The sequence below is a fragment of the Hyaena hyaena genome, unplaced genomic scaffold (genome assembly GCF_003009895.1).
Source record: "Hyaena hyaena isolate Hyena2069 unplaced genomic scaffold, ASM300989v1 scaffold_144, whole genome shotgun sequence".
Lineage (NCBI taxonomy): Eukaryota > Metazoa > Chordata > Mammalia > Carnivora > Hyaenidae > Hyaena > Hyaena hyaena.
Window position 1 is genome coordinate 2,544,190 of NW_024080776.1, and position 27,031 is coordinate 2,571,220.

Genomic DNA, 27,031 nt, shown 5'->3' on the forward strand with positions numbered 1-27,031 from the left:
GAATGAGCCACAGAACCCCTCTGTGTACCAGGGGACTGGGGCATGCGGGCAGGGGACTGACTGAGCTGCCAGGGGTATATGTGGAGGGACTGACCAATGCCGCTGTGGGGCCGGCCTATGTGTTGCAGGCTGAGGCCCTTGTTCATGTCTAGAAGTCCATTCTTGGGCCAGCAGCCCATGGCGAAGCTGTAAGCCTGGAAGACAGGAGGCAAGAATGGTTAACAGAGGCTCGGATCCCCAATACTCACCACCTCCACCCTCCAGCCAAATCTTCCCACTAAGGGCTTACTCTCATCATGTCACTTCATGAGAGTCCCGTCATGGGGGCCCCTTTCCTCTAGGACCCCCTCCAGAAAACCCCTTCCTCTTTCAGAGCTCCTTTTGTCGTAGGTGTCTCTCCATCAGAGACTCCCAACCCCTGTGGGTTCCCCCTTGCTAGGCTCCTCTAGAGAGCTCCCATTTACTAAGACCCTCCTTTATCAGGACCATCCTGTTAATGGGGCATCCCCTTCACCAGGCAGCCCTGTTAGATTCTGCCTCTTTAGCCTACCCAGCACTCTGCTGGGCCCCTCCCCCACAGTATTGCTGGTCATTAGCCTGGTGTCAGAAAGGACTTGGAGACCAACATATCTAAATGTCACTTTACAGATAGGAAAACTGAAGTGAGAGGGAGCCAACTACCTGCCCATGGTCTAATTGCTTTAGACTGAGAGGCAGGCCAGGCTATGAAAGGCTAGGTGCCATGTGTGGGCTCAGCTGAGGAGAGGTAAGGTCTTAAGCAGCTGTGAGGGGAACATATGAAAAGAATGTGTGTGTGTGTGTGTGTGTGTGTATGTGTGTGTGTGTGTGTTTGTGTGTGTGAGAATGTGTGTGGTAGGGGGAACAGGTCTCTGCTGAAGGTCAAGTGCTCACTTATGCATATTCAAAGCGGCCACCCATCGATCTGTACTTAATTGTTTTCCTGGGGTTGGGGAAGGAAGTGCTGGGGGCATCGATCTGCTCAGGCCCCTAGCACTTCATTGCCCCCCCTCCATCCCATACTCTGCGCCATCTGGCCACCACCAGCCTCCCTGGTGGGGGGCGGTACATGGTAGGATAGGGAAGGCCCCTTTTGTCACAGTCCCTTACAGGCACAACTGACTTGACAGCACAGATGAGGAAACTGAGGCCCAGAAAGAAGAGACTTACAAGGGTTAGAATGCTATTAAGTGGCCCAGTGGGAATTTAATTCCTGCTCAGCCCAGCTAGGGGGTACCCAGTGGGAGTTGGGAGTCTCTGATAGGGAGCAAAGCCCTGGGCTTCTTTCTACCAGGGGGCTGTGTAGCTGGCTGGCCCTTCAAACATTACCCTTCCCCTCACCTTTGAAGTCTTGGAATCCCAGGCTGCCCTTCTCCCAGGGGCAGAAAGCACATGGGATGTGGTCATCGGGAATGTAGCTTGGGGGAGTTTCCAGAAGCTAGGTAGTGGGGCCACACTGGTGGAATGGAACGAAGGTGACTGCAGCCACAGTCAGACAGGCACTGCAGTGTGCATACCCATCCCTTGGCCCAGAGGTCCCCATCCCATCACAGGCGCCCTCATGGTGAGGAGGATCCAACACCGGGTCAGGAGGCTGCACAGAGCTGGTGCTGAGGCCAAGGGGCTGGGCAGAGGGCAGGTACCCTTCCATCCCAGCTGCAAGAACCAAGCCTCAGCCCTGTGGGTACCCAACCTCAGTACCTCGACATGGAGGTACCAGCCACAACTCAACTTCCCAGTCAGCCCTCCCACGTTTTCCCAGGCCACAGCGGAACCCACAAATCGGGGGCTGAGTGTGAGGCTCAAGGACAGGGGAGAGAACGCAGGCTTGGAGCCAGGGCAGAGCCGGGGGGGAACGCAGGCAGAAGCAAGGGAAAGCAGCCAGTGGGTGGTGCACAGCTGGAAGAGCTGCTGAGCGTGGTCAGGGCCATGGCTGGAGCGCAGTGGGCCAGAGAGCAGTGGCGGGCCGGCTTTCAAGTACTTTAAAATCACTTACAAAGGCCGGATTAAACGATCAGAAATTCCATTTAATAGGACAAATAAAGAAATAACAATCTACCCTATCAGCCTGGAGAAGGCGAGCTGGATGGGTTTTTTTCCCCTCTAAAAAGGAAAAAGGGAAGGAAGGGGGAAAAAAGAAGGATAATGTGTGTTTACTCAAGCAAAGAAAAAAATATTTAAGTGATGTCGGGGAGAAGATTGCAGTAACTAGTGAAGAATAACATCGTCTACTTTGCTGTCAAATCACACCCGAATTTCAGTAATAGATTCTCGGCTGACACTCAATTCAATTCGAAGGTGATCCTGCTTTATCCCAGCCCATCAAATATTAAACACTTGCATTAGCAGGTGCTGCCGCTTCCCGGCTTAAAGCGGCGGGCGGGCAGCGGGCTGCTGAGGCCCCTCTGCTCTGCTCACGGCTTGGGGACAGGGCAGCTCAACGTTATCTGCACGTCATCCTGAGTCTTATCGCAGCTAAGCGGGAAGACCACTTCAGATAACATTAGACGCTTGCCCTGACGCGTCACTGTGATTAGATTATTATTATAATTATGACTCCCCAAGATCTTCCTTAGAGTGGGACATGTGGAAGGGGGGCGGTGGGTGGCAGAGCCCAGGAGGACCGGGCTGGGCCTGGCTGAACCAGGGCAAGCTGGAGCCTAGGCAGGAAAGCAGAGGCAGCAGGCAAGGCAGCGGCCCCGGTCCCGCCTGACGGATGCCTTTCAGGAAGGGCAGTCTAGCTTGTCAGAGCGAGGGCGAGATGAATTGGCGTCTCCAGCATGGCCGCGGGTGTCATGCGCACAGTTTCCTATTCCCAGATAAGGCATGATAACCAATTGCTGCCGTGACATGGCCTCATCCAGCACTTCCTCAGGGGGGCACGAGCGGGGGGAAGGGGGCAGCACGTGCACATGGGTCTGCCAAGCTCCTAATAAGAGGGATTTAATTTTTACAAATGCTGCTTCCAGCGGGGCCTTCACATACTAGCCAAAGTCCAAAATGATATTAAAAATGGTTAATTAAAACTGCTCTCCTTCAGCCTGGGCTCTTCCCCTGTTGCCCCTGCTGAGAACCCTGGCATGTCTCCCCCAGGCACTGCCACACATCCTTGCGGAGCTGAACCTTCAGAAGTGACCACCAGCCTCAAGGAATCCCCACAGGCACAGCACCACAAGCCCCCTCCAGCTCCTGCATCTGAGGTACCCCTCAGCCGCAGCCAACAGAGAGAGCGCCACCCAGAGAACACAGGGTCCTATAGCAATCTGTGTTCCTACCAGTGTGTGGTCCAGAGCCTCGCACCTGCTTGCCTGTACGCACATGCTCACCACCCCCAGCACTCACTTCTTAAGTCCCTCCCCATCAGATACATACACCATCAAGTGTGCATACCCACAAAGGCACCAGACTACCCTCCAGGTTACTCAGCACCTCCTTCCACTCCCGACTCCCTCCAGACATCCTCTGGGAGACTACATCCCTCTATGAATCTGAACAGAGCCTTCCCAGGAACCCAGCTTAGAACAGGGTGACATGGGTTGTGTCTCAGAGACTCTAGCTGAGAGGTCAAGTATGGGACCTAGAGAAACATCAGAATAGGAGGATCAGGGAGGCTGTCCCCTGTGGCTGCCCACAGGGACAATGGAGACAAGCAGGCCTGCATGGGATTGGAGGCAGCTAGGAAAGCTTCCTGGACAGAGTGGTAGTGGAGGGCTGGGGGGCAGGGGGTAGGTTTGACATCATTCCAGGCAGGAGACACAGCAAGGACAAAGGAGAAGGCAGGAGCAAGCTTGGTGAGAGCACAGGCAAGGGCTTGGGTGTGGCTGGGGCAGCCAACAAGGACAGAAAGAGCCACATCTTGAAGTACTGCCTCCCAGCTCTGTGTTCCAATGGCAACACTGGCATCAATCAAAGGGCCTAATTATCATCCGTCCCCTTTCTCCCGCCTGCATCCTATCCCTGCTCCCTCCCTCTCTCCTGCCAGCCTGCAGGGTGTGGAGGTAAAGGACCCAGAAGCTTTCTGACCTTGCTGAGGGCAGGGATCTGTTGTAAGAGCTCTTACCAACAGCCTATGCCCAAGCCCCTTTCCCACACTGGTTCCAAATTCTTGGGGTGCCACTTCTCCAGCTGCACCTGCCCAGCTGTGACTTCTTGGCCAAAGAGTGGGGCAGGTGGAAGGATGACTGAGGAACCCGAATCTACCCAGGGCCTGTGGAGTTGGGGTGAAAGATGCCGGGTCTACCAAACCACAACACCGCAGCCCTGTGCCAGGCAGGCACGCACACTTCCCTTCCCCTGGGCTGCTGTAATTTCCATGCGCAGGGAAGCAGGTGCCGAGCTGCTCCCGGCTGGCTCTCTTCTCTCGTGGCTCTGCCTGCCTTGGCTGCTGCCCCATTAGCTTAGTGGCCAGCCATCTGCGACGGGCCTGCCGCGCAGCCCTGCTGTAGGCGCGGCGGGTGGCCCCCTGTGTAACAGGGAGCTTTGCCATTAGCGCCTTTAATATTCTGACACCTCAGCACAGCCTGCTATTACATGCAAACGCTGATCGCCCTGTGAAATTACATTGCTGGGCCCGCGAAATGGAATCGTGTATAATCAGCCTCCTCCATGCACTGTCAGTCCCATCACAAACACGGCGCCCGGCGGCTTACGGGGGCTTAGCAGCTGCGACAAGTGTATTGGGTTTAATAGATGAAGTAGCCCTCATCGGCAGCAGCATCAGATCCTTCAAAAAGGAAGGAAGAGGCACTGATGGCTGCTAGGGTGTCTCTGCCCACCCATTCACTACCTGCAAGGGCCCTGAGGGTGGGGTGGTCACTGGGTGGGCAGGGCAGTGGTTGTCGTTACAACCAAGCTCAGAGTGCAGACAGAAGCACAGACTGCTGTGTAACTTCCAGAAAACCCAGAGCTTCCAAGCTAGAACCAGCACATCAGACCTATCCAGCTTCCCTATGAGGTGGGGAGGAGCAGACCTTTAGTCAGATGTGTAGGTGATGTGTCACCTGGTGGACCTACGCCTGATGGGCCATTTCCCAAGATGAGGAACCAAATCAAATCACCTGCCATTCCCACAAATACCCAATGAATGAAGTGTAAAGGTGATACTCTGAAGGATGGGGGAGAGAAAGCCTGACACACGTAACTACCTAATCTTTTTATCTAATTGGCCAACACTTCTAGAGCTGGAGAACTAAGTACTAAGGACAGAGGTGAACATGAGGATGTCAGACGCAGCAGCAAAGGCTTCAGAGGAAGGCAGTGTGGTCAGGCTCAGGAGTCAGACACACAGGGATTTGGTTCCCAGTTCTGCCAGTTATTAGAACTATCACTTTGGAGGAGTTATCAAAGCTCTCTGAGCCTCAGTCTCCTATACTACAAAATGGGATGATAGTTCTTTCCCCAGGTATACCTGAGGTCACTCAAGAGCAATCACTCCCATTGTCACCTCCAGATATTCTTGGTACCATTTCTCAAAATGCACATTGACTTTGAGGATGCTGCCCCCTCCTCTTTTCTGGGTTCAGCTTAGCACCAATTGTGGCAGACTGTGTGTTCCAGTGACGGCCGCAACACTATCTCCCATCTCATATGTTCTAATTCTTACAATGTGACTTTGATCTACCTCTTACCTAGAAAGGGAGTTTATGTCCCTCTCCTTGAAACAGAGTAGGCTTTTGTGACTATTCTAACAGAGTAACACAGAAGTAATTCTATGTGACTTCAAGACTATTTCAGAAACGCTGAGGCAGCTTCCTCCTCATTCACTGGAACACTTGCCCTGGAGCCCTGAGATGCTCTGTAAGTAGTCAGACTGTTCCAAGGCAGCCATCTTGCAAGGAAGCCCAAACTAGTTCATGCAGAGACCACAAACAGAAGCCATGAGACTAGGCAAAGAAAGAGCCAGCCAGCCCGCTGCTATTCCAGTCACACCCTGTGCCAGCTCCAATGACTAACTACAAATGAATGAGAGAAGCTGGGGCAGAAACACCTTACAGAGCCCTTCCTGAATTCCTGACCCACAGAACCCACAAGATATAATAAGATAGCTACTATTGTGTTAAGTCACTACATTTTGGGGTGATTAATTATGCAGTAATACAAACTAGAAAACCAATACCTACTCACTTCTGGATATACTTTGCCAATACCTTCAACTTCTTGTTGCTTGGAAACTATTCTTCCCCTCTCTTTCTCTCTCTCTCTGGGACTGCATTCTAGGTCCTCATCACACTGGGTAACTTCAGTATGTACAGGATAGCCCACTCATGAACCTTGCCTTTCAGTTTCTCAACTTCCTGAGCTCTAATGACCTTCTCCTCTACCTATTTCAACCATCCATCCCTATGGCCACACCCGGGGCCTTGTTATCACCCAGAACTGCTCTCCCTCAAATATCTTAACAATGACACATTCCACTCTGATCCCAGCGTCCTATCCTTCCGCTTTCGTACCCTCTACTCTTGTTCTTTTCCCAGCCTGCTCATCCCTTTCTGGCCTCAATCCTTTTTCTACCAGGCCTGAGGTCCTGGGATCTATCACTTTAACCACCCATTCTCCAGTCTTCAACTCCTTGCCCACTTACCCTAGTACACCTTCCCTGAAAAAAACCCAACTATGACTCCATTCCTCCACACTTGTGCTTGAGCTAAGTGATGCTGGAAAACCACTCTTATGCATAGACTGTGGGCACAACCTGAGCAATTCTCAGTGGTATGCAATAATCCTACTCCTCTCTTTCATAAAGATAATAAAAGCTGTGGCACAGAATTCTTTCAACTACATGCCCCTCATCTACAAATGCATCAGTATCCTTCCCCAACTGCTCCTCCGCCAATGTTGTTCTAACAGAAGGGACACCTCGCTTCTTGTCTAAGGCCAATACTGTTTGTACCTGTGCTTTACATTTCACCTTTCTCCTGTCTGCTTAGTTCTGCTCTATCTGGGATCCCTTTTCTTTCTAAATTCATAATCTCCCCCTTTCTCTCCTTTCCAGTAGCGTTCTAGCAAATGCGGGACTATCAACTTCACACAACTTCTGTGTCTCAGGTTCCTCTTTGTAAAATGGGGGTAACAGGTCCTATTCCACAGAGTTGATGTGAAGGTTAAATGAGTTGTGTGTAAAGTGTTTAAAACAATGTCTGGCCCTTTGAAAGTTATGTCAGTATTAGCTTATTACTTTTTAAAGCCTTCCATTCTCTCCACATCCCCATCGGTGACTGTTTTCCTGTTAACAACAACGAAACTTCCCAGGGTTGTCTTCACTCGGCTCCATTTATCTCTCCCATCGCTCCTAGCCCTAGTCTGTGGTTTCTGGCCTTACCACGGCACTCCGCTCCTGTTAAAGTCTGTGGTCCTCACCACTCCACCCACACCTAGGGACAGTTTCAGGGCCTTGCTGTCTCCTCTTCTCTGTGGCCTGCTTCAGCTTGAAACCCTTCTCCTTTGGTTATGTCCAAGTTTTCTTATCTCTCTGCCCTGCTGTTTTCCTCACAATCTCCCTGTAATCTCCTGTGCATGGCCATCCTCTGCGTGTGCTCAGGTGCTCTCACTTCCTGTTTTGGTCTACACTTGATCACTATCCCTGGGTGCCTTTTTCAACTTCCTTGTCTTCTACCTCTCCAAGTTCCGATTTGCTAGTCTTTGCCACTACTTGAGTATCAAACATACCTACTCTATTGCCTATCTGACATTTCCACCTGGATTTCATCTCAAACTTAAAAAAAACAAAAAAACAAAAAAACTTGTTTCAACATCTCTTCTCCCAAGCGCTCCTTCTCTTGGGTTCCTAAATCTCAGGGAAAGCCATTACCATTTCCATGGTCTATCAGAAATGTTGGGTCAACTGTGCTTCCTTCTTCTTCCTTACTGCCCCGAGTCCTGGGATTGCTGTTTCATGCCTCCAAGACTTGAGCAGTTCCTTCAGCCTGCCCAGAATGCCCTCTGCTTTCTCCCACTTTTTGTCCTAGTGAACACATACTCTTCTTTCACCACTAACTCAAAGGACCTTCCTTTACCAAGTTTTCCCTGACTCATCCCTTCTTTAACCACCATCCCCGCCCCCATACTCTGAATAGCATCTGTAACACCAGATTTGTTAACCTAACTGTTCCCATAATGCTGGGAGATTCCTAAGGGGCAGGGCTGTATCTGCTGTTTCTCTAAATGGTCTCCACTGAGGAAAGGGAAAACCAGACATATCTTTGGGTCTAATTTTGCCAAGCAGGAAGGCCTGGTTTTCAAAGTTGCTACTCCCATTGACCCTATCCAGTCTCCCTCTAGAATCAAGGTTGCTCTTGCCCAGCAGAACAGCAATCCCCCCACAGCCAACCTTACAACTGGGGTCTCAGCTGCCTGTGTTAGGAGAGAAGGGGAGATGGTTTCTGCCCTCTTTCTTTTTTTCTGAGCTCTTTGGCTTTATACGTAGTTCCCACTCCATTCCCATGGCCCAGCAGAGGCTTGGCCAGCAAAATTATAGCAGCAAAAGGATGGACACTCATATCAGGTGACAAAATCCATCCTCTCTATCCCCAGTGGGTAGTTCTACATGTTCATTAGTGTTCCCCGGCTACAACACACTTTAGGGGCCCCAGGGCTGCTGTTGCCTCTTTGTCCATCAACAGAACTTGAGTGGGATAATTATGGTCTCTGTGTGCTTAGTCTTCCTGCTCACGGCCCACAACAGGATGGCTGCCTCCAACGTGCTGGACCATCACCACAGCAAAGACAGGGGCTGCACCACAGGTCCAAGGTCCACAGCATTTGGAGGATAGCTGCCAAGTCAGTTTGATCTCATGAGGGGTCGGAATCTACTCTCACGTGGAGTAATCCAGAGCCCTTGCTTCACTGCTGAGTCAGAGGGGATGTGGGGACACTAAGGTTTCTGAGGTGAGAACCAGACAAGAGGAGCTCCTGAGCCATGCTGCCTGAGCCCCCACAGAAGAGGCTGGCCTCTCTGGGGCTCCACGTGCACTGTCACAGAGTTGAAGGCAGCAGGTCTCAGCCAGCTGCCCAGGGTGAGAGCTACCTTGTGAGTTTTCTTTGTTTTCATTACAATTTCCTCTTCCATTGCTTCTTTTTAGTCAGCCCTTTTCCTCCCCGGGGTGCTGGGGATTGAATGAAACACCACCCCCGGCTCCAATAAGTGTATTTCAATTACATCTGTCACTGCATAACGATATAATGATATATCATGTGATATTAAATCCATGGTAATCATATCAGGGATTTTTTTTAATCGTGCACTAATCGCATTATTACATCTCTATAATTAACAACAGGAGGTATGGAAATTCAGTTAAGGCAGAAGGCTCAATGTACTCCCCTCACCCCATCCCACCCTAGCTTCCCCAGATTAGGGCCGGAGTAGGAGTTGGGAACTGCAGAGCACTAGCAGGATGGGCCAAAGCTCCCACTTCCCAGTGCCTCAGCCATGGGCAGAGCTTTCAGGATCCAGGGCTGGCAGAGATAGGCCAGACTGAGACCAGGGTGCTGCCTTGTGGGCACTCAGGAAACAGCCTGGGACAGAGACCACACAGAGATGCCCAATGACAAGGCTGAGCTGGGCCTGCCAGATCTCCTCTTATTGCAGTTCAAATCTTCTCCATTGGGAGGGGCGTTACCTTTCCTTCAAACCAGCAAGGCTGGTGCTGCTCCTGGATCAGAATTCCTCTTGCTACTGCTACACAGATTCCCTCTCTCTGACCTAGCCCTCTGTGGTGGCAGCTCTCAACATCACCAGGTCCAGCAGCTGTGATGTCTCTGCTGCTTGGTCCTAAAATCCCTGAGCTGAACAAACCCAATTCTTCCTAGGTCGTTTCCTCCCCAGTTCTCTCTCTGAAGTCTGGTCCTTCATATTGCATGACAAGTGGGTTTTTGATAACCACTGGAGCTGTTCCCCTTTCCCCCCAAATGGTCCAAGTTGTTATGTCCTCCCACCCAGACCTATATGGAGATGGGAGGGGCCTGGAACTATAGCCTGAACTATGTCAAATGACCCTGTCTCTCCCCCCCCCTTCCTAATACTGAGCTGTTAGGGCTAATCCCCTCAGGGGTGTCAGAACCAGTCTGCAAAGCAGAATTCTGTGTTTCAAGTCCAAAGCTTTGAACTTGGCATGTAACTAGTCCTCAGTGAGGGGCAGGCATTTTGCTAAGTTTGACTCTCAGAAGTTGGACAGGCCTGAAGATAAAAGAGAAAAATCATGTCCTTTTTCCTAATAAAAAGGAGACACTAATAGCAGTCAGCACTTAGGCAAAGCACTTTAAGTTTCTAAAGTGCTTTCCAAATTAAAATATAATCCTTTATTGAACATGTGACACCACCACCACCAACCCCACACACACGAAAGCATGTGCCTGCTTGCACACAGCACATACACCTTCAATTTCTTTCTCCCTGGGAAAAATGAAACAGGTGTTCAAAACCTTCACTCCAGACCTCCCTCCATCTTCAATTGGCTTGCTCACATAACACACACTATTGAGTAACTACCATGTGCCAAGCTCTGTGCTAAATACTAGAGACACACATATCAAAGTAGACTAGGTCACTGCCTTCAAGGGGCTTCCAAGCTACAAGGAGAAACACATAAACTCACACGCAGTGAGGGACTGAGATCCTGCAAGAAGAGCCCTGAGGCAGAAACCCTAACCAGGCCTGGAGGGAAATCACCAAGACGATCAAGGCGGGCTTCAGTAGGACATCCAAGGCGGAGGTAGGGGTGGAGTTGGGTGGGGGGGGAGGAGGGGTCTGGGGAAGGTGGACATGTGTGCCAGGAGCTCAGTTCAGAGGTCTGAGCTGAGACAAGAAAGTCCTAAGAATGTGTATGGGTGGCACGTGAAACTCTGAATAGGTAAGATCACCCAGGAAGAGAATAAAAAAGCCCTTAGGGTCAGAAGAGGCCCTTCTCTTTTCTGATGTTTGGAAGGAAAAGAGAAAAGCCAAGAGATAGAAGGCTGAAACACTAGAGCTTCCAGAACCAAGGCCCAAAGAACCTCCTCTCTGGGCACACCCACCACCCTGGCCCCCATACCGCCCTTGTCACTGCCACCTTTACTCCACCTAGATGTGGTACGATGGAAGAGTAGGCTATGCAATCACACTGACTCACTCATGACAAACATATACTGACAGCCCATTATATGCCAAGCCACATGCACACATTAGCAATACAGACACAGCACTGTCCTCAGAGAGCTTCACAGTCTATTGGAGAAAGTGGATATTACATGAACAGCAACATATATAATCACTAAGCTATACCTACAGTAAGGGCTCAAAGAAGAAAGGTAGGCTGTTAGGACAGGACAGGAGAGAGGAACCAGACCTAGCTGGGGAATGCTTCCCTGAGGACAGGTAAGCAGAAACTGATGGACTAAGAGGGGGAGGGGCTTGGGGTTAAGGGAATCATGCGTGCTGAGGCTTTAGGCAAACTGTAACAGCACCTGGAAGGAATCAAACCAAGGTTGGTGTCCCTGGAGCAGAGGAGGCAAATATGAGATGTGGCTAATTAGGAAGGCAGGAGATGCCAGACCATGTAGGGCCTCAGAGGACACAAAAAAGGTTCTGTATTGTTTCCTAAGGCAATGGGAAGCCATGCAAGGGTCTACCACTGTCATCCAATGTGAACTTAGGGTGTTCTACCAAAGTCACCTTTGCACATCTACCCCCCTCTCCCATTCCTATGGGAGATAGGAATGGGAGCCAGGGACTCCTATGGGAGTCAGGGCTGGGGAATGCTACTAGAGGACCAAGACCATTTTCTTCTGGAAGGAGAGAAACTGCGTAAGCAGCTGAACTCCATTCATTCACTGAAGACTCACACATTTGCTGAAGGCCTGCCAGACCCTGGCAACTCAACTGAATCACATGTAGACCCTGCCCTCAAGAACTCACAGCCCTTTGCAGGGAAATGAATACAGATGCTAGGAAGTGCCCAGTCACTGTGACAAAGTGATCAGTGAGAACTGTAGTAGCATTATGAAGAAGGAAAGTGCTCAGGACCAGAAGCATCTGGAGCCCAGGACAGGTGTGCTGCCTCCTGATCCTCTCCTCACCACTCAAGCAGCAATTGGCTGGCTGGGACAAGCACTCCGACGCAGACTGTGGATTGGGCTGGGGGTAGGGTATGAGGAGGTCCCTGAGCTAAGGCTTCTGGAAAGGGCTGGAGACCAAGCAGCAGTGAACTTAAGCCAGGATCTCCTGATTGTAAAGATGAAGGTTGGAAGGATATGACCAAAGCCACAGAAGGCAGAAGAGGGAAAGGCTCATTGTATCACCCCAGGATGATGGAAGGGGCACCTTTAGAACAATCAACAGGATTTAAATAGGATATCATTTCAGGAAATGGCAAGTCTAGTCCCCGGCCTGCTTCCTCTTTGGAAAGCGAGGGCTTAATTACTTGACTTCGTAGGTCTCTTCCTGATCTGAAATTCACTGGATCTGAGGTGAACCTCCCACAAGAAAGAGTCTGGCTTATTTCTGATCTCATACCTTTGCTTATGCTATTTCACCCCTAAAATACTATCCTCCCTTCACCCTCTCCAAATCCTACTTGTCTGCCAGGATACCACTTTCAGAAAGCCTTTCCTGATTTCTCCTCCTCCCTCCCTTGTGCCCCACCCAGACCTCCACGGTTCATACTATGGTTCTCCCTATAGCATGTTGGTTAATTACATATTACATAGGGTCTGGTTCTCTTACTTGATTGGTCTGTGGACTGTCTTATCTTTCCCTGACCCTTGACATCCATTTCAGGGGCAGGAGAGGAGCTCCACTCTCAGGCCCTAGAAGCAGGCAGAAGTCTGGGTCCCCACTCCCTCTGCCCACAGTCCTTTGAGAACTCGACAGGGCTCTACTTGAAAAGGGTGCTAAAAGCAATGATGTCTCTAAGTGCGATGGGAGATATTTGTGTCTGCTTTACCCTTGGCTTTTTGCTCCGGTTCAGGTAGGAGCGGGGTGGGCCGGCTGGCAGATCTGAGAGCGCGGCACGCCCCAGCGGGCAGGGCGCACAGCGCGGGGAAGGCACGAGTCAGTCTGGAGTGCTCCCCATTTATCAAGCTCACGCAGGCCGCCAGCCGAGCGAGTCTTTCTATCATTACACCTCTCAAAATCCGATTCATACCACTAATCCTGCCTTCATTCTCCCAGATTAATAACATCTCTTTCAACCTTCACAGTGTGATAAATAGACAAAGAGAGAACAAAAGGAGAGACAGAAGAGAGAGAAAGAGCTGGAGCAAGTCCCCATAATAGAGAGAGCCGAGAAAGAGGAGAGGGAAAAAAGGAGAGCGAGCGAGAGCAGGCAGCGGCCGGAGACTACAGCTACCTCAGAGAGCCGCTGAGGAGAGCGGGCCGCTGCGCCCCGCTATGCGCTCCGCTCCGTCCCTGAAGAGAAAGAAAGGCTCGTTAACAGCTCCTTCCTGCCTGCACTTTTGTTCAGATTCTTTTCTTCCCTTCCAATCCTGCTTTAGGTCAAATTCCAGTGAAAATGAGTTCCCGTTTCACGGGCTCCTCCCAGCCTCCCTACCAGGCTCAGGGAACCAATCGGGCCCCTGGCAGCAGGGCTGGATCTAGGCCCAGGCAGGGCTGGGAATGGGTTTACCAAGGGTGGGGCGAGCTGGCCTCAAGCTTCCCTAGAGCTGTTTCCTTTGCCTGGTCCCCTGCCTTCCTCTTTAGGCTGAACGGGAGAGGAAACAGAGCAAAGGGTGGGCTTGGCGTCCATTTCCTAAGGTTCTGTCCTGTACATCTTTCTGACTTAAAGCCCTGGCTGGTCCAATCCAAGGCCCTTAGCCTTCAGCAGCCCAGCTTGCTGGTGAAAGTAGGCACCACCCAGGCTTACTAAAACTGAGGTGTGGCCCATACCATCAAATAATGATGGAGAAGTATGCCCAGGAAAATAAATCCCACTGGGTCCCAGCCCCAGCCTTAACACAACTGATCTGTTACTATTCTTGTTCTCTCTGCCCAGAGACTCGCCCACACTTGTCTCCATAACACACTCTCCATCCTCCTTATAAACGCAGTTTGAGGCCCCCCTTCTGGATGCCTGTCTGAGCTCTTCCAGGAGAATTCAGGCACTCCCTCTTCTGGGCTCTGGAAAGCAACACCATTTACATCACCCTGTAGTGACGATCTGTGTCTCTCACTCCATGGGAGTCTATCAGAATTCTGAGTTCTCTATTCCCAGGACCAAGCGGCCAAGGTGCTTCCATTCTTGCCCACACTAGCCCTAGCAGAAGAATAAGCCAAACAAGGGTGGACCCTCCCTCCTGACTGCAAAGAACTCCTAGGCAGCCAGCAAGCCTAGCTCAGTGGCAGAGGCACTCTGCCCTGGGAAACCCTCTTCTGGGCACCCACTCCCCTCAGAGTCCATCAGAGTGGGACAAGGTGGATTTTTTTTTTTTTTTTAAATATTCCAAAAACTTTATTGACTTGAACCTGATTAGAATATGTCAAATGAGGGGCACTGGGGTGACTCAGTGGTTGAGCATTTGACTCTTGATTTCAGCTCAGGTCACAGTCCCAGGGTCATGGGATGGAGCCCTGCATCAGGCTCTATGCTCAGTGTGAAGCTTGCTTAAGGTTCTCTCTCCCTCTGCCCTTCTCCCCAGCTTGTGCATGCTTTCTCTCTCAAAAAAAAAAAAAAAAGGAAAAAGAAAAAAAGAAAAAAAAAAAGAATATGCCAGATGAGAATTAATATTGTATAGCAAGTTGTACAGAATTTTTTACATAGAAAACTTGACAGCTGTACCATGCTCATTTTATCTTTCAGAATTTTTTTTTTTTTTTTTTAAACATTTAGCTCCCCAGACAACTCTACCCCTCAGCATACTCTTCTGGTGGAAGATAGGGTGACACGTGTGCAGAAGGAAGGCCTGCCCTGCCCAACCTAGCCTGGTAGGAGGAGACTTCCAAGAGAGTCAGGGCTTCTGCAAGGAGTGGTAGACAGCAGAGAACAGACCCTCAGTAAAAAGCTGGTGGCCTTGTGGTCTGTTTAGAGGCAAGTCCTGTCGAGGGGAATATCTTGCAGAAACTTGCCAGATACTTTCCTCTAAAAAGCCTCCCTCTACCCCGCCCCAGAACACATGGGTGATGGGATTGAGCCTGTTCAGGATTCTCCCTCTCCCTCTCGCTCTCTCTCCCTCTGCCCTTCTCCCCAGTTTGTGCATGCTCTCTCTCTCTCTCTCTCTTCCAAAAAGAAAAGAAACAAAAGAATATGCCAGATGAGAATCAATATTGTACAGCAAGTTGCACAGAATTTTTTACATAGAAAACTTTACATCTGTAAAGAACACAGCCCTCCTTCTGGATCCAAATGGCTGCTGCCTACTCCCACCACTCATTCCTAGAGATTCCATCGCTTCCAGCCCCAACCCTCATGCTTGGGGAAACCCTCTGCTTGGGGAAAGAACTTGAAAGCTGAAGAGAAATGGAGGCTTCATAGTGCCAAGTAAACGAGCAAAGTGTGTAGAGGGTAGTTCTTGGGGTCCTATCCCCTCTCACAAAAAATCCAGAAAATCTGCTAACCTTCCTACAGCCCTATATCAGGACTCTCCACACTCACCTGCTCCACCAGGCCTTCAGGATCACACACCTACAATAGAGAGAGTGAAAGAATGACAGTGACGGACACTTGTCCATGAGTCCAAGTGACCCAAGGAGGTGGGTAAGAGAGAGAATGATGCAGTTTCAATGAGGGAGAATGGTTCTCCCTACAACCAACCTAGCCCACTGGTACCCTGACCTTCAGGGAAGGCTAGGTTCAACTGGCACATAGGCCCCTACTGCTTTTAAGCCCACAGCCACAGGAGAATTCCAGAAGCACAGATCTCAGCCCCTTCCTTCCCTAAGAGCCCACATTACTGGCAGATCAGATAGCCGCAGCCAGTCAACCCTGCAGCTCTCTAGATACTGGCAGCCAGCAGGCCCAGATACCCCTAAACTTGCTCTAACTAGCTTCCATGCTCTAACCCCCCAGGTAGCTCCCTTGACAACTTCCCCAGGGGTTCAGAGAGATGCTCTAGCCCTTGCAGCCCCATGAGACAGGAGGACAATCCTAGGCTCTGAGAAGAGAAGTCATGGCAGCCCCTCCATCCTCTGCCTCTATTGCCAATCTTTACTTAACACATAGTCTCTGCACTAACCCCTTAAGTCATCCAACTCTGAGGGATGAATCTCCTTCCTTAAGGAGGTTTGACACTTCAATTGAGAGGGACAACTAGACCACAGTAAGGGACCTGTTTGGTGAGTAGATACAAGAAAGTCAGCCAATCACCACAGGGTCTCTGTCAGGTCAAGAAGACAGATCCCAGTGATTTTTTTTTTTTTTTCCTCCTAAACCAGACTCTGAAAGCTTGCTCCCTTAGTATCTACTTCTAGAGCCCACTCCTCCAGGCAGCCAGTGGCATAGAGCGGGGAAGAAGTTGGGTCCTAATGTGTAAAAAGCTCCAGCAAAGCAAAATCATTTACTCTTCGGTGTGACTGCTCAGCAGAGCTAATAAATCTTGCATGAGCAGGGCCGATTCTAATTTCCTAATATGAAAAGGCATTTGGATTGAGAGAGAGGGGGAGATAAAAGTGATTGAATCTCCAATAGTCCAGGTTACTGACAAGAAACATCCTGCTCAGCCCTGAGAGAAGGATGGCAGCGCCCGCCCGCCTGCACACACCCATCCGTTCTGCCCCCCTCTTGGCGCGATACATCTCAGTCTCATCTATTGACAGGACGTGGCTTTAAACACAGTTACACAAGTTATCATTTCTGCCTTCTGATCAATCTGAATTTTCAGGACAATTACCCTCTTAATCAATGATTGCTATCAGCAGCCCTGCGCCTGGACGGATTTCTCAGCAAGGTAATCATGCCGCCAGGCTGGACGGCGCGTGCATAGGCAATGAAGCTCCGGGTGGGGTCTCCTCCCTCCCTCCTGAGTCCCCCATATCCCAGTGCTGCTGCCAGTATCGAGGACAAGGACGGCAAAGTGTGAAGGCCACTTCAAGGAGTGATGGGAATAGAAGGAAGGGAGGGGAGGGGGCCCAGCCACCCAGTCAGCCTTTCAGACCACCTGATTATGGAACAAACCTATTAAAACCCTAGATTTACTGCCCACCACCCTGATGCATCTCCACATGCCCTCCTGCCATCATTCCTACCTCCTAATTAGCCTAATAAAGCCCAATTCTAATTATGGGCTCAAACTATTAGGGTGAGTAAGTGCAAAGAAAAGAGAAATATTGGTTTTACTAATCTCTCAGAGGCTATTGGTTCTAGAAATTCCTTTCCTTTCACAGGCCTGGTTCGTACAGACTACTAACTGGAATGGCAGGGGTAACCTCTTCTCCTTCTCAGATGCCTAGGTATCTGGAGCTATCACAAAGCCAGCCTAGCCTAGAGCAGGAGGCCACCCAGCTCAACATTCCCTCCAGGGCCTTTCTGTCCTCCTTGTATAAGTTTTTTTCCTTCCTTGTATGAAACAATCCAGGGTCCCTCAGGAGAAGAGAGAAGCAGGGGGGAGGGTAGAGTCAGTCTCTCCCTTAGTGTTGAGTTAGCCAGAGACCTTACTGACCTTACTTGCTGTCAAGGGGACAACTCAGGAAAGCTCATATTGTTGGACAAAGGACTTACACCAGAGAGGCCAGTAGTGGAATGGGAAGAGCATGGTCCAGAACACTGATGAATGAACTTACACCTCAGCATGGGTGGCAGACATGTGAATAGTTATACTGGGGGCAGAGTGGCTTGGAGGATTTACTATTACACCCCAAGGGGAAGAGAATTAGAAAGCATGCATGTATTCATTCACTGACACTTACTGAATGCTAATTGTGGTGGGGATACCGCAATGAACAGTATAGAAGTGATGCTTACTCTCTCAGGGGCTCACAATTTACTCAGACAGGTGTAAAACAAACAAAATACATGTAAAAATAATAAAGTGAACTGTACACAAATATTCATAGCAGCATTATTCATAACAGCCAAAAAGTGGACACACTCCAAATGTCCACTAATCGATGAATGAATAAAATGTGGTATATCCATACAATGGAGTATTATTCAGCAAAGAAAAGAAATGAAGTGCTGACTCATGGTACAATATGGATGAACCTTGGAAATGATGCGAAGTGAAAGAAGCTAGTCACAAAAGACCACATGTAAGAAATTCCCAGAATTATAAGAATAGGCAAATTTATAGAGACCAAAAGTAGATTAGCGGTTGGTTAAGCCTGGGGCATTTTGGGGAAATGGGAAGTGACTGCTAATAGAGTTTCTCTTAGTGGGAGACAAAAATGTTCTAAACTCAGATGGTGATGATGCTTGCACAACCCCAGGAATATACTAAGAGATACTGAATGGTACACTTTAAATGGGTAAATTGTACGGTATGTGAATTATAGGTCCACAACACTACCATAGAAGAAGTGCAGAGAGCCGGCACAGCAGGCTCACCTAAGTGAACAAAGCCAGGAAGCTCTACCACAGTACGTAGGCACTTAATATAGGTGTCTGAAGGAGAAGGAAGTTCCCAGTGGGAGACTCAAAGTCTTCACAGAGGACACAGAGGAGTTAGGTCTTGAAGGATAAGTAGAAGTTCACTAGGCAAGAATGCAGCAAAGGGCATTCCAGGTAAACGGAACAAATGTGAATGAGGCCTGGGGGTAACCATGCAGGCTATCTTGGTATAGCTGAAAACCCACAGGGGTTTCAAGATACGGCTAGAGAGCCTGAATTTCACACAGCAAACATCAAGATTTTTCAAGTAGAGAAGTTAGATGATCAGAGCAGAATAGCCTGGGGCTTGACAGCTTAGGCATGGGAAACAACATGCCATAGTTGAAAGGCCGTGGTCTTTGGAGTTACAAAGCCAGGGTTTAAATCCTTCAATTTTTCTTGCAATAAATTTGAATGGCCAATGAGGGCTGGAATTTTGTCTTTTGCTCATTATCTTATCCTCAGTGCTTGGCAGAGTGCCTGACCTAGTAGGTGGTCAACAACCATTTACCGAATGAAATGAAGGAATGAACTGCCATGTTGAATTCAGGCCCCTTTGACAAACCTTGATTTAATATCTACTGTGAGGCTGGCATTCTGGTTACATAGTGTGAGCTCTTGATGGGCAGGGTCCCTGTCTGATCTCTGATTTCTGTCTCAGTGACTTAGGTAGGTTCTGTTTGGCACAGGGCAATTGTTAGAATTGTATTATTTTCCTTCTCTCTCCTGGTCTAGGAGGTGTCCCTAAGCGAATCTTGGTTAGGTGTGGCATGAACAAGTTATAGTGGCTAGCAAGAAAAGGGGAGCTGAAGCCGTAGGGGTGAGGGGCTTCAGGAGCAGGTGGTAGTACTGGTATTTGTCCCAAAGAAAGTCATGGTGCTCTAGGAAGCCAGTAAGCAATTTCAGTTATCAAAGCCAGTGAAGACCCGAGTGGGAATGAGAGACCATTCCCACAGCCTGCTTGCAGAGCCCTCTGCAGACTGCCCTGCACCCAAGACAATGGGGCTACCTGCAAGGAGGAGGCCAGCACAGAGGTAGGGTGGAAGCACAAGCTATAGGATGTACAGGTGGAGGAGGAGGGGAAGATCTGGGCCTTACTTCCTAAGTACCCCGTCCTGACCCCGGATACCTGCCATTTCCACTTCCCCCCTCTGATCAAGACAGCCCTTCAGCTCACGGCTGACGATAGTAGGAAGGGGGGTCCTCAGTCTCTCAGCCCCCAATTCCTGTAGGGCCTCCTCTCCCCTCCCTTATCTTCCCTCCCTTTCCTTCCTTCAGAGCTTCCCTTGAGCCATAAAAATAAAATAAAACACAAACACCCACAGTCCAGGAGGAGGGCGTCAGACAGATAATGGGCATTTTATATCTTTTTATGACACTCCCCATAGGCAGCTCGGCAATCACAGCGCAATAAAGGCAGGCATGCAGCTTGCATAGTTAAACAACTGCTGGGTAATTAGGCACAGCAAACACACCATTGGGGAGGCCTCAGGGTTGCCTTGGGATCTGCCTGCAGCCTGTCCTCCTGCCAGCAGCCAAGTAGGTGCAAAGCCCAGGACTAGCACCATAAGACCTGGTCATGGTGCTGAAGACAGACCACTGGCTGGTGCCCTGTGCACTCTTGGGCTCATGCCTATGCACACTCACAGGTACACCTGTCCACACTGACATATACGCACTTCCAAAGCAGCTAGCTTGACCTCATCTTCCCAGAAGGAACACTCATATTTACCAAGTAGGGCAGCTTAGTGTCTCTTGAGGGCCCTGCTTTAAGGCTCTTGAGAAGTCACTGGCCTGGCTACAGCCAAGACTAGCTCATCTGGGTAGCTCTGAGCTTGACACAGGCAGGGGACATATAAACACAAAACTATGCTTATAGGGACTCTCTTCTCTTTTGTGAATTCTAATTCAGTACAAAGCTGAATTCGAAATAAATTATTTTTAAAAACATACCTAAACACACTAAACACATAATTCCTATTACCCAATTACCTCTATTGTATTTTTTCCTATTTGCCTTGAACCACCCATCTTCCCTGCTAGACCGGGAGCTCTGTATAGGTAAAGACTAGACCTGATTCAACTTAGAGTCTAAATGTCCTGATGCATGGGGCTTTACTGAGTGACTGATGGCTGAATGTGAATTTAGAGGTCTTGGTACAGGCAGGGCACAGGTCACTTGCTACCTGAGGCCTAGGTCCAGGCTGATCAACCTACAGACAGACGTCCTCATCAGCACTAAGGACGCTGCACTATGAGTCTATATGGTGCCCATTCCCTCTCTAGTGACCCAGCCAGTCAGATTCAGAAATTTCAAGGAACTGACGGCTAACTCATGGGACAGAATAGACAAAACCTTGCTATAATCCCATCTGAAGACTGAGATAGCCAAAGGTCCCATATCTGGGAGCCATGCAAATCAGCCTGAGGAATCAGCCAGGGAAAATTAGCACCCAACCCTAAGCCACTCTTCCCCCAGGAGAGCTGACAGCAGGCCAACAGAGCCAACACAAAGACCTTGGGCTGAACCAGCACAGTCCCATATGAATGTGAACATATGTCCAGCTACTTGTTCTGGTCTCCATGTGGCCATTGCTCTGCACCTGCCATGACAATCAACAAAGGGGATCAAAGGCCAAAAGAAGGACCTGTGCTGCACCCTGCCTTTGGATATTAAGAGGCCTAAAGAAGCAGTGAGACAAATTTTGTCTCACCCTATATTCTCATGGAGAAGCCCAAAGCCTCAATGGCATTCAATCTAGTCCAGGCCACTCCGGACTGTGACAGGACAAGCTATCCAAATCCTTCTCCATTATCTGAGCTCCAGTTCTCCAGACCTGATGCCAGGCAATGCTCTGCCTTCACTGGACCCTTAACTTTTCCCAATGGGATACTGGAGTAGTCCCCAGGCTCAAGATCAAAGTAGATAAGGGTGTAAGGGGAACTACTCTCACCTTCCTTACATCTGTCTCACTTTTTGCTGAGAACAAACAAGAGGTAACCTAAGGTACCAAGAGTGCTCTTAGAATGGCAAAGGTAGAAGAGATTGCCTCATCCAGCTCCCCTATTTATTAGATGAGGAAACTGAAGGCTCAGGAAAGTCAAGTGACCCAATACCAATACCAGAGCCCATATCTTTATCTTCCAGCTTCAAGTTCAGGCCAGGGTTCTCTGTATAGTACCATGCTGTTCTCTGGAGATAAGCGCCTCATCTGCCCACTTCCAGGTGGGCACATATTTCCACAGACCCCATACATACACCCTTATCCATATCCTAGAGGTGGGCATGTTCAAACACCCGAGTGTACTTGGAAACCTCCCACATGGAGAAATACACATTTTTTTAAAAAGTTATTTATTTATTTATTTTGAGAGAAAGAGAGAAAGAACCCCAAGCAGGCTCTGCACTTTCAGCACAGAGCCTGAAGTGAGACTCAGTCTCAGGACTAGGAGATCATGACCTGAGCCAAAATCAAGAATTGGATGCTTAACCAACTGAGCCACCCAGGCTCCCCTGAAATACACTTCTTTAAACACTTATAGACATCTATTTACACCTGGACTCACCCTCGTACATACACAGACAGATCCCCATTAAATAGGTGTCACTCCCAAGAGACCTGGAGTATGAGGCCAATCCCTATCCTTCCCTAGTCACTGCCTTTCATTGACCGTACAACTAGTAATGGTTGGTAGGAGTTTGCCCCAGCATCCTACTCCAGCCAGGCCAGACCAGAGGAACTGCCTTCAGGTGGTATCTGCTATGAGACAAGTGACAAGGAAGAAGCCATGGAAGGAGAAAACCTGAATTTACATCCTGGTCATGTAGCCTTGGGCAAGCTTCTCAGTCTCCATTTCAGCACCCATAAAACAGGGACAACAGCTCCTTCCTTGCTGAGTCGCTATGAAGATGAAATGCAGTAAGCGTGTAAAGCACCTAGCACAGAGGCTGGCACCAACTGGGGCTCAAAATGTTGGTGCTCTATTATAGGTACTGACAGATGAGGTCAAACCTGCCTTCCCAGAGTGGCAGCAGGGCAATGTGGGAGGGAGAAGGGAGGGAGGGCTGTGCCTCCCGGCTTCAAACAAGTCTCTTTGTCCTTTCCTCTCCTTTTTGTAACTCCTTCTGGTTTCTAGGGTCCAGAGTAGCAGTAACAGTAACAATAAAATACAAAAAGAAAAAAACAAAACAAAATAAAAACCTGGGAGAAGGCAGAGCAACTCATGGTTCCTTTACTTCTCTCAGACTTAACACTAAGTGTTAACGAGTCAACCTCTCCCTCACCTCGCCTCTCTCCCCAACTATCCTCAGCTCTTCCACAGTATCTCTGTGCCTCTACTTGCTTCCTGACATCCCCTCTGCTAGTCTGACTCTACGGATTGGGAATTCTGGTGGATTCAAGAATGAGATCCAGTCCCTATTCTCAAGTGGCTCATGGTCCTGCACAGGGACAGACCAGGCCACACAAAATAACCAAGACATGTGGACCTTGAGCAACTCTGGGCCCTAGAAGCTAGCCCAAGGGTTAGAGTACAGGCTCTAGGGGTGCCTGAATGGCTCAGTCGGTTAAATATCCAACTTCGGCTCAGGTCATGATCTCGTGGTTTATGAGTGTTCAAGCTCCGCATCAGGCTCTGTGCTGACAACTTGGAGTCTGGAGCCTGCTTTGGATTCTGTGTCTCCCCCTCTCTCTGCCCCTCCCTCCCTCTCTCTGAAAAATAAATATTAAAAAAAAAAATTTCTTTGAAAAAGAGTACAGGCTTTATAGTCAGGATGCTTAGGCTGAAATCCAAGCCCCAAAGAGACCCAGGAGAACTCACACAGTCCCTTATTCTCAGAATTCACTTTCTCAATGACACAAGAAGCTCACGGTGGGACCAGGAGAAAAAGGTGGCCTCACTTGACAGGGCGCAGACTCTGAGCAGCAGTCAGAGGCAGACAGACCACGCAGCAGGTCTTGTTGCAAAGACCTGCTATGAAGGACACCGCAAAGCAATTCCAGGGTAGAGGTCGACTTGTGGCGGCGGCAAGGAACCTCACTGAGGAAGAAAGAATCCCAGCTGCCATAAGCTGATTGCCTCATCTGCTCCATTTCCCCTGTGGCCACACTCAGTGGGGACACAGAACAAAGTGGGCTAGCTCCCTGGCCGAGAGTGTGTTAGGCTACCTACCCACACACCAAGTGTCAGCACCTTTCTAAAAGCTTTACAAACATGACCTAATTGATTCTTCACACTGTAATTTGCCGCATTTTGTTGTGAGGATATGGAGGTCTTCTGGGACAGCAGTGTTGGACTGCCCAGGGCCAATAATGCTATAAGGCATGGTGCCCTCTTTCCCTCCCGGCTATCCTGGGCCCAAAGGCTCTTTCTTCCCTCACATGGACATAAACATGGTAGTTTTCTGGAGTGACTGCTTCATTCTTAGAAGGCAGCTTAGGCTGGCTCCATCTAACATCGGGCAATGGTACCTTACTATGCTAGCTTGCTCTTGCTTCTCTGGGAGAAGGCTGGCCCACAGCTGTAGCTTTAAAAACCTGAAAACTACTGTACATAGTTCTCCAATCCAACAAGCTGACACATGCCTCCAAGCCTTTGTTTATACTGTTCTCTCCCTCTGGAGTGCCCTTCCCACCCTGTCTCCTGAAAACTTTCAGGGCCCAAGTCAAATGTTTCAATGGAATCTTTGTTGGCTGTCTCTCCTACACTCCAGATAAAAATGAGTCCTCCTCCTCTGCACTGGAGGCAACAAGAGCAATAAGAGCATTGTATCTAGAGTCTGCTGCCTAGACTCAGGTACCTGCTCCATCACTCACCAGTGGTTGAACCTTATGAAAGGTATTTAATCTGCCTGTATGTCAGTTTCCTCATCTGTAAGATGCTAATACTACTACTTATCTCACAGAACTGAGAATTAGTGAGTGAATTCATATAAAACATTTAGAGCAGTACTTCTTCATTATTATTAATTATCTCTACAAAGGAGGAAACCAAGGTTCTGAAAAAGCAAGTAACTTGTCCAAGGTCATAACACAGGTAGTGACAGAGCCAAGAACTGTCTGAAGGTAAATGGACTTTGCACTCCACTGGACAGCAGCCATGCTGATGGCCGCTGGAATCCAGAGCATGAGATGGTCAATTCTGCTCACTACCTTCACACTAAGGGTAAGCTAGTCCACAGATGGCATGAGGCCCCTCCTCGCTGTTGATCACGCAAATTCTGCTGGGGGAGGCTCTTTCTCTGAGCTCCTACACACAAAGTCTTCTATATCTACCTTGGGCTCCTCTCTCCTTTGCTCCCATAGGCTGGTCACCTCAGTCTTGGTGGTCAGTACGAGGACAAAGGAGGAGCAGAGGCACAGAGCTATCATTTCATGCCCAAGACAATGCTAAGAGTGGGTACTGTTTTTCCTCTTCTACAAAGAATGATACTGAAGCTGAAAGAAGTAACTTTCCTGGGAGGAAACAGCAACTTTCCTGAAACCCCACAGCTAGTTAAGTGCAGTCAAGATTCTAAATCATGCCTACTGGACTCCAGAACCTACATTCTGTGTGTCAGGTATTGGTCAGGTCTTTTACAGGTTCAGAGAGGTTAAGGAATTTGCTCCAGGTCACACAGCTAGTTGGTAGCAATGTTAGAAGTTTGAGCCTGACTCAGTTTGGTTCTAAAGCTCTTTCTCTTGCAATGAATGGTCTCCAGCCTGTGAGCTTCATCCCCAGGGGCCATCTGAAGACTAAATGAAGGGTATATCTCACAAATAGCCATTCCACTAATTTATGCAGGTTTGTGCAGAGAGTGTTGTAATTAACAAAATACAAATCCATTTAAAAGCCAACCAAATTCACTCAAGCTTTTTTCATTATGTGCTTCCCTTGTATTATCTCTAAACACCCAAAATAGAAGTTTCACCCAGTGCTGAAGGAGGAAGGGAATGTCTGTGAAGTTTTCTGACATAACTAAGAGCTCCATGTACTCTGCCTGCCTACCTCCCTAAGAGCTCTCCAAAACCACAAGTAGGCACCTTTCTCAAGATACTTTCCTGATCCTTAGTTATAAATGCACATTAAAGAAGTGTCTTTGTGTGGAATAACTGTCCAAAGGTCATTAGCAGCAACAGGACGCACAATGCCCCAGGACTCAAGACCCATGAACGTTAAGAACGAATGTCATCTCTAGCAAAGAGGACCCAAGTCCTGAGCTAGGAAAGGAGAGAGTCAGGGAAGTAGGTTTTGGTCTTTCCAACCCTAGCCTCCAACTCCTTCACTGTTCACCTGGCTAAAATATATGGTCTGGGGAAAAGAATACTCCTAACCAGGTTCAAATCCTAGCTTTACCTCTTCCTGGCTATGTGCCCTTGGGCAAGTTACTTAACTTCTCTAAGCCCATTTGTCTGGGAAATCTGGCAGGGGAATAGGCATCTGGACTCTGAAGCTCATTAGTCCAGCCCTGTATTCAGTGTGGGTTCAGTTAATTCTTGTTGATGCCTAGTGTGTGCCAAGTCTAGTGCTGAGCACTAGAAATACAGAGATGGATGGCATGTAGACATCAAAGAGCTCACACTCTAGTAGGAAATACAAACCTGTAAGTAGATAATTACAAGAGCATGTGATATACTCATTATAAAAAGTACTGAAATCATACAAAGGTAATTGACTATTTCCACCAGGCATGGGAGAACATCAGAGAAGCCTTCATAGAAGAGGGTTTTGAAGGATGAAGAGGAGTTTTCCCATCATGCTAAAAAAGGGGGGCAGGGGGGAAGACAATGTAAGCAAAGAGAACAGAACAAGCAAAGGGAAGTGAAACAGTCCCTTTGAAGAGTGTATTTGAAGAATGGCAAGAAGTTTGATATGGCCAGAATGTTAGAGGGACAGGAGATACAAAAATACATACAAAGATGCTGCAATGAGATAGTTCACCCAGGGCCTTGGGTACTTTGCTCAAGAGAAAGGATGGACCACAGCCTTCTATACCTACCCACTTGGCTCCAGTGTTCTTCCTGTCAAAACAAGCACACTGCAATCGCACCCTTTCCTGTGCCTTTGATTTAAGAGTTCCTCTCCTGGCCCTGACAGTAAGGCATTTCTGTCCCACAGATTATAACTCACTCTGGGCTATTATTCAGCTCCCCAGCCCTGGCCCTGCTGCAGTTAGTCCAAACATAATATCCTTCATGCATATATTATCTGTCTCCCTATTATCTGGAATCATTTCGGAATTAAATTTCAGTCCTGCAATATTGGCTTCAGGAGCGGCGCGCTTTATGGGCTAGTCAAAGGTTAGAATACCAATCAAAATAACAGTGCCGATGCAGCGAGACATTTTAATATTCCAAAACCCGGTAATTGTAAAAGGACATAATATTTTTTCCCTGATTACCCCAAAGGCAACACATGTTAACAAGGCGAGGGAAGGAGTGAAAGAAATTTCAGAGTTCAGACAGCTGTAAGACATATTTAAAGGAAAAGCCAGGCAGGGCACTACACCATGGGGGCAGGGAGATAAGAAAGGAGACATTCTCTCT

General features: G+C 48.8%; 1 protein-coding gene across 7 annotated transcripts in view; it reads right to left on the reverse strand.

Moving 5' to 3' along the window:
• The window catches only part of ERI3 (ERI1 exoribonuclease family member 3), a 129,371-nt gene that overhangs the window by 25,959 nt on the left and 76,381 nt on the right, over positions 1-27,031 (reverse strand). For 6 of the 7 annotated variants that reach the window (XM_039238646.1, XM_039238650.1, XM_039238648.1 and 3 more), the window contains one exon: positions 95-194. The exons of the other annotated variant lie outside the window; for it this stretch is intronic. In XM_039238646.1, coding sequence (XP_039094577.1) covers positions 95-194 — 100 coding nt within the window. The remainder of the gene's footprint in view (positions 1-94; positions 195-27,031) is intronic. 7 annotated transcript variants of the gene reach the window in all.